Source organism: Sinocyclocheilus anshuiensis, unplaced genomic scaffold, assembly GCF_001515605.1.
Source record: "Sinocyclocheilus anshuiensis isolate Anshui unplaced genomic scaffold, SAMN03320099.WGS_v1.1 scaffold2798, whole genome shotgun sequence".
In the NCBI taxonomy this organism is placed as follows: domain Eukaryota; kingdom Metazoa; phylum Chordata; class Actinopteri; order Cypriniformes; family Cyprinidae; genus Sinocyclocheilus; species Sinocyclocheilus anshuiensis.
Window position 1 is genome coordinate 17,055 of NW_015546183.1, and position 7,368 is coordinate 24,422.

Here is a 7,368-nt window from a genome sequence, read left to right on the forward strand (position 1 = left end):
TATAGAAACATGGGATTTGTGCCTATAATCTTTTAAAAATCATAATTTGAAGATCAATGTACCTCATTCATTGATGAATGAAAAAGTTTCAGAGATGTATATATATAAAATGTACTAGATGTATTTACAAAACTGCATCAAAATGATCAAAATGTATAGCAATGGTCTACTTTCTGCTGTTACATCAGGGTTCACGTTTATGTCTTTTCACATTTCTTTTTTTTATGAGTTAATGAAAATAAACAATTTTTACTTTTATTTCAGAGTTGACTGAAGAAAGTGAGGAGAATGAAGAATTGAGTGAAGTTGAGGGAAAACATCTCTTCAGAACTGGAAAAAAACCTTTGAGTTGCTCTCAAACGCAGAAAGATTTAAAGAAAAGAAGATCCCAGAAATCCTTCACCTGCACTCAGTGTGGAAAGAGATGGACATGCAAACGTCATCTTGAGCTTCACTTGAGAGTTCATACTGGAGAGAAACCATACGCTTGTGATCAATGCGGGAAGAGTTTCTCACACTCATCAAGCCTTAAGCATCACATGAACATCCACACTGGAGAGAAACCGTTCTCTTGTAATCAGTGCGGGAAGAGTTTCACACAATCAGCACATCTTAAGGATCACATGAACAACCACACTGGAGAGAAGCGGCACACATGTGATCAGTGCGGAAAAACATTTTTGAGAGCTTCAAACCTGAAGCAGCACCTGAGACTTCATACAAAGGAGAAGCCACATTCATGTGTTTAAAACAGCATGAGAGAATCCACACTGGAGAGAAACCTTACAAGTGTTCACACTGTGACAAGAGATTCAGTCGGTCAGGAACCCTGAAAACACATGACAGCATCCACACTGGAGAGAAACTGTACACATGTGATCAGTGCGGAAAGAGTTTTAGAAAAAAAGGACACCTTACATCACACACGAGAGTTCATACTAGAGAGAAACCGTTCTCTTGTGATCAGTGCGGAAAGAGTTTCAAACAAAAAGGACACCTTACATCACACATGAGAGGTCATACTAGAGAGAAACCGTACACTTGTGATCAGTGCGGGAAGAGTTTCTCACATTCATCAAACTGTAAGTATCATATGAACATCCACACTGGAGAGAAGTGGCACACATGTGATCAATGCGGAAAAACATTTGTGAGAGCTTCAGACCTGAAGCAGCACCTGAGAGTTCATACAAGGGAGAAACCACATTCATGTCATTTGTGTGGAAAGAGTTTTTCACGTCTACACCATTTAAAAGAACATCAGAAAACACATACTGGTGTGAGAGCGTACATGTGCTTTGAGTGTGAGAAGACGTTTACTTCAGCGAGCCATTTAAAACTGCATGAGAGGATTCACACTGGAGAGAAACCTTACAAGTGTTCACACTGTGACAAGAGATTCAGTCAGTCATCAACTCTGAAAACACACGAGAGGATCCACACTGGAGAGAAACCGTATCACTGCACTGCATGTGGGAAGAGTTTCAATCAATCTTCTAATCTACAAAGTCATACAAAAAACAATCACAGTAAGTAGATCAACTCAAACATGGAGTTCCTCCCCAAAGAACAATGTCAAAAAGTTTTATTTTTGTATGCCATTTTGATTCATGATATAAATGACATTAGTGTGCTTTCTTATGAGTTTCATATTTTGCCAAAAAGGGAAAGAAAGAAACACAGACATTTTTAAACTTCATTACAAGCCATACAATTGTTGAAAGTAATTTACTGAAACTCTGGAATTTTCCATAATAAAAGGCAAAAAAAAAAAGAAGAGCTACCATATTAATCTTACTGCATGCACCCAAGTGTGAAAAGTGGCAAATTTTCTTCTTTTTCTTTTTTTAAATTTTTGAGTAGACATTCAAAAACAGGAGCAATTCAACAGATTGAAGGTGATCATGTCTGTCAATTTGACTGGAATCCATCTTTTTGTTGTCTTCCTCGGGAGAAGAAAAATGTCAATTATAATCATGACAACACTGGGCGAAACTGTTGAAGTGTCACGTCAGATATGATTGTGTAACTCTTACCTGTAAGAAGGCGTGATCGTGTTAAAACTAAAATGCTCCTGCAGTAATCTGAAAGTGAGAATCACAGTAAAGCACATGTTGATGCAGTACTTCAGCACTCATCATTTTACTTGAACCCAAGTCTACAGTTGGCCACAAACGGGCAAAGGTTTTACACCTCACCGGAAGTGGTGTTTCGTTCTTCCTGTATCTTACTTCAGTGTATTGTACACTCCAGATTCTGAGAAATCCAGAGCATTTTGCTTCATTATTATCATTCTCATGTTATCACCATGTCTCATTATAAATGCTGTCGACCTAATCAACATTTTACATCAAAACAATGTGCTCTCCAGATTCTGAGAAATCCGGAGCATTTTGCTTCATTATTATCATTCTCATGTTATCACCATGTCTCATTATAAATGCTGTCGACCTAATCAACATTTTACATCAAAACAATGGTTTAGCCATTTAACATGGAATATTGTTTTAGATTTCAAAAATGTATGCTGTGCTACAAACACGCAGTTCATATTTAATACTTTTTGTAGGGGTGAGAACCAGAAGGGCGTAAGTGACATTTCACCAACTTTACAGGAGGGCCAAAACAAAAATCTACCATAGTTTGATCTGATTTTGTGTACTGACTTTAATCATTTATAATCAAAATGTGTACACACATGGATGACAGTATACTTATTGAACACTATTTTAAAATGTAATCAGAATATTTGTTTTATAATTTTTATTTAAAAAAGCCGTATTTGCCTTTTTGGCACCAATGTTTTATTAAATTTCGTGTATAAAAACATGGGCACATCTGCTGACAATATGAACAAAACATTGCATTAATGAGTTTAAAAGAAATAACAATCCATTGTGATAAAATAAAATATCACATAAAAAGCCCTTACATCAACTTAGTTAATTGAATGTGATTAATTTGACTGAAATAGTCTGAAAGAGTCTTTGCCGAGCTTCGGCGGAAATATTGGATTCTTTGAGGCAGAGAGGCCATCAAACGGTGTCAGAGTACTTGTGTGGACTGCCAGAAATGGAGAAGAAACCCTGAGGTACGAAAAATGGCAGACCTCCCTCCAGCCAGATTACGTTTATTCAAGCCCGCCTTCTACTCAACAGGAATGGATTGCTTCGGTCCATATACTGTTAAAGTAGGTCGCAGAAACGAGAAGAAATGGGGCATCCTGTTCAAATGTCTAACTACCCGGGCAGTTTACATTGACGTCCTTCATAGCCTCGACTCTGATTCATTCCTTATGGCTCTCAGACGATTCATCGCTAGACGCGGCAAGCCATTCTAGCTATTATCGGATCAAGGGACCAACTTCAAAGGAGGGGAGAGAGAACTGAAAGAAGCATACACAGCTATTGTCCCAGAACTGCAACAGCAGCTGGCAAGCCAGCAAATACAATTCCACTTCAATCCCCCTAATTCTCCACACTTTGGTGGCAGCTGGGAAAGAAAGATTCGCTCCCTTGAACAGGCCTTGATGACAACACTTGGTGCCCAGTCTGTCACCTTCGAAAGTACTGTACACTGTACTGGTGGAGATCGAAATTCCAAGCCACTAGGCTACATTTCATCTGACATATCTGATCTAGACCCCATCACACCAAGTTCCCTTCTCATGGGGCGGCCAGATTCATCACTTCCTCCTGTGATATACCCAGAATCTGAACTGATCAGTCGACGCAGATGGCGCCATAGTCAAGTCCTTGCCGACCAATTCTGGAAGCGCTTCCTCAGGTTCTACCTTCCCAGCCTTCAGACCCGCCAGAAGTGGCAAGATGAGAAATCTGACCTCCAGGGTGACACCATCGTCCTGATCGTCGACCCCCAGCTACCCAGAGCACTGTGGCCGGTGGGCCAGGTGTCGAAGGTATTCCCTGGAGTAGACAGCAGAGTAAGAGTAGCAGAAATTAAGGTGGGAAAGAAGTTGTACACATGCCCAGTCGCACGCCTCATCCGATTGCCTGCCATACCAGATTAAAGCTACTCTGAATGGTATAGGTTATAGGCCCTTTTGTTATTGTACATATTTCCTTCCGAAAATATGGGGGCGGCTGTAAAAAAGGCCACACACAGGTTATATTCATGTGTCTTAGTTTCCCTTGCAATACACTACAGTCAACTCAGACGCAGCATCCATCCTGTCATGCTGCCAGCCAATCAGCGCTCCGGGCAGGATGCGCAGGTCAGCGGTCCCACCCACTGAACTGAGTTAGAACGATCGGGAAAGAGGACGGATGCTAGCAGAACTGTAGCGATTTATCTTTGCTAAAGTTGTGTGCGTGCCTATAAAGTAAGTAACAGTCTTTTCATCCATTGCTTTCTGCATTGTTTGTGAACATTTAACTGCTCTGAGTGTTTATAAGTTAATGTATGCGAGTGACAAAGATATTACCGTTATGTTTAGTAGACATAATCTATCTGCCATTTAATCATCATATGGTTTATTTAATATATATATATATATATTTAATAAATCACTGTATTTAATATAATCTTTGTGCAAATATTGTGTTATTATATTTATTGTGACCACTGTTATTTGTTATTTGTACTTATATATTTTTCTTTTATCTTTAATTTGTAGAAAACCACACAAACATGAAAACCGAAATGTCTTCAGTGTACTGAGTTTGTGGTGACAATAAATGGGTTATTCCCGCATACCTGATCATCTGTGGTAAAGTCTCTAACCGGACGCTCCGTAGTGGGTTTGTTATCAACCGGCAAATTAACAACCAGGAAGAAGAGCTACCAGTAGCCATTCCTTTTTACATTATCTGTGTCCTACATGTTTCACTCAACCGTTACTTCTGACATGATTTTCCTCATTTCACAAAACAGAGCATTTCTTAAAACGGTGACATCACCTGGGCTCTTTCTACAGCATGATGGGAGGACAAGAACATCTTCTCAGTCCATTGTCTCAGGTTTTGCACAAACTGTACAGTGCTGACCGCATTCATCAGCCCTGTTACCAACGTTATTGTAAAAAGAATAATCTCTATACCTATGAGTAACTGATAAAATTTATGAGAAATATAACTTTATCAGTAACTGTAAATCAGATTTTGCTTAAATTATGCTTAATTTACAACCCCGTTAGCCATTCTGGGAAAGTTCATTTACTTGATAGCTTTTTCAGTTTCACAATGCTTTAACAGGGTAACAGGGTTGCAGAAAATGTTAATCATATATAGTTAAGTGTAAAATAAAAAAGCTAAAATAATATTTAGTTTGACCTGATGTTGATAATCAATATGAACGTTTCTCAAACCTCCCTTTACTGAACATTTGTTTTACTATTTACAATAGTTTAATTATTTCATCTCACAGCTCTTAAAGGGTTAGTTCGCCCAAAAATTATAATTAGCCCATGAGCTACTCACCCTCAAGGCATCCTAGGTGTATACGACTTTCTTCTTATATATATATGAGCACTTGGATACGCTTTATTTTACTTCTTTTGGACTGATGCACTGCAACACCCACTGACTGCCATTAAACAGCTTGGACGATCAAAGACCATTTTTAATATAACTCCGACTGGATTCGTCTGAAAGAAGAAAGTCATATACACCTAGGATACCTTGAGGGTGAGTAGCTCATGGGCTAATTTCATTTTTGGGTGAACTAACCCTTTAAGATGATCTCATCTTAACTGCTTTACTGATGATGTGATTGCAGTGGAAGGAGCTTAACTGATGATGATGTGATTGCAGTGGGAGGAGCTTTACTGATGATGATGTAATTGCTGTGGGAGGAGCTGATCTGCCAAAATAAAAAATATATCAGTATTTAATGTATCTGTTACTGGATCCAGATTTACAAAAGTGATTTTACTCTTGCATCAATTAAATGCAAGTGTCTATGTTTCAAGTAACTTTTGTGCAAACAAAATGTCAAAATACAGGTGTCACAGTTATGGGCGTTTTGTTGTGTTTTTTCATTACCCATGTGCTCTGTGTGACCTACTTTTCCCTCATGTTTGATTGTGTCATTATGTTCAGGTGTGTCGTGTCATTATCCTCATTTACGTTCCCCATATAAGTTGCATTCTGTTCAGTGTTTGGTGGTCCGGTCTCGTCGATGTATACATGTGTTTGCTACCTGTTTGTTATGGATTACCCCTATGTGGATTATTAAAGACGGTATATCTATCTTCTTCTTCTTCGTGCGCTCACTCCTGAATCTCAAAATATAGGTGAAATAATGTTCCATCATCATTCAGCATAACAGATATATTTATATATAAAACAACATAGTTATTCTGAGTTGTACTTATTAAAATATGTAAAAGAAAAAGTGATCATACCATATTTTATTACATTTTAAATGATTACAAAGTTCTTGCTAACAGTTGGGTAAAACCTAGTGGTGTGAAGGATAGTGGCAAATATAAAGATTTAAAATGTTAATTAATTAATATTTTGGAGCTACACTATATATGATCCTTAAATATAGTATTTGAATATGTCCTCAAATGATTTTTGTTCTAAATATGCCTGATTTGTATTTATTTATTGCTATAAAAACCCCTTTTTGTCTTTGACTCATACACTAATCGACACATTTAAGCATCTACATCTGTCTATCATAAAAAACAGCATTTATTGATGAATTACTGTGGGAGCAGCTTCACTGATGAGGTGTTTGCAGTGGGCGGAGCTGATCTGCCAAAATCAAATATATATATCAGTTTTTAATATATCTGTTACTGTGTCCAGATGTCAAATTTTAGTGTCTGCATCAAATTAAATTTACAAAAGTGATTGTATATACATAGAAAATCAATTAAATGCAAGTGTCTATGTTTCAAGTAACTTTTGTGAAAACAAAATGTCAAAATACAGGTGTCACAGTTATGGGCGTTTTGTTGTGTTTTTTCATTACCCATGTGCTCTGTGTGACCTACTTTTCCCTCATGTTTGATTGTGTCATTATGTTCAGGTGTGTCGTGTCATTATCCTCATTTACGTTCCCCATATAAGTTGCATTCTGTTCAGTGTTTGGTGGTCCGGTCTTGTCGATGTATACGTGTGTTTGCTACCTGTTTGTTATGGATTACCCCTATGTGGATTATTAAAGACAGTATATCTATCTTCTTCTTCTTCGTGCGCTCACTCCTGAATCTCAAAATATAGGTGAAATAATGTTCCATCATCATTCAGCATAACAGATATATTTATATATAAAACAACATAGTTATTCTGAGTTGTACTTATTAAAATATGTAAAAGAAAAAGTGATCATACCATATTTTATTACATTTTAAATGATTACAAAGTTCTTGCTAACAGTTGGGTAAAACCTAGTGGT

At 37.5% G+C, this 7,368-nt stretch overlaps 2 protein-coding genes across 2 annotated transcripts; both read left to right on the plus strand.

The window, feature by feature from the left end:
- Nucleotides 1–161: 161 nt before the first annotated feature.
- LOC107701389 (zinc finger protein 239-like) lies at nt 162–1,537 on the plus strand. The gene is made up of 3 exons (XM_016503388.1): nt 162–189; nt 265–735; nt 1,206–1,537. The coding sequence occupies exons 1-3, from the start codon at nt 162–164 to the stop codon at nt 1,535–1,537; spliced, it is 831 nt and encodes a 276-aa protein (XP_016358874.1).
- Nucleotides 1,538–2,983: 1,446 nt separating this feature from the next.
- On the plus strand, nt 2,984–4,233 carry LOC107701390 (uncharacterized). The gene is made up of 2 exons (XM_016503389.1): nt 2,984–3,279; nt 3,427–4,233. Exons 1-2 carry the CDS (start codon nt 3,101–3,103, stop codon nt 4,028–4,030), a joined length of 783 nt encoding a protein of 260 aa, XP_016358875.1. The 5' UTR covers nt 2,984–3,100; the 3' UTR covers nt 4,031–4,233.
- Nucleotides 4,234–7,368: the final 3,135 nt, after the last annotated feature.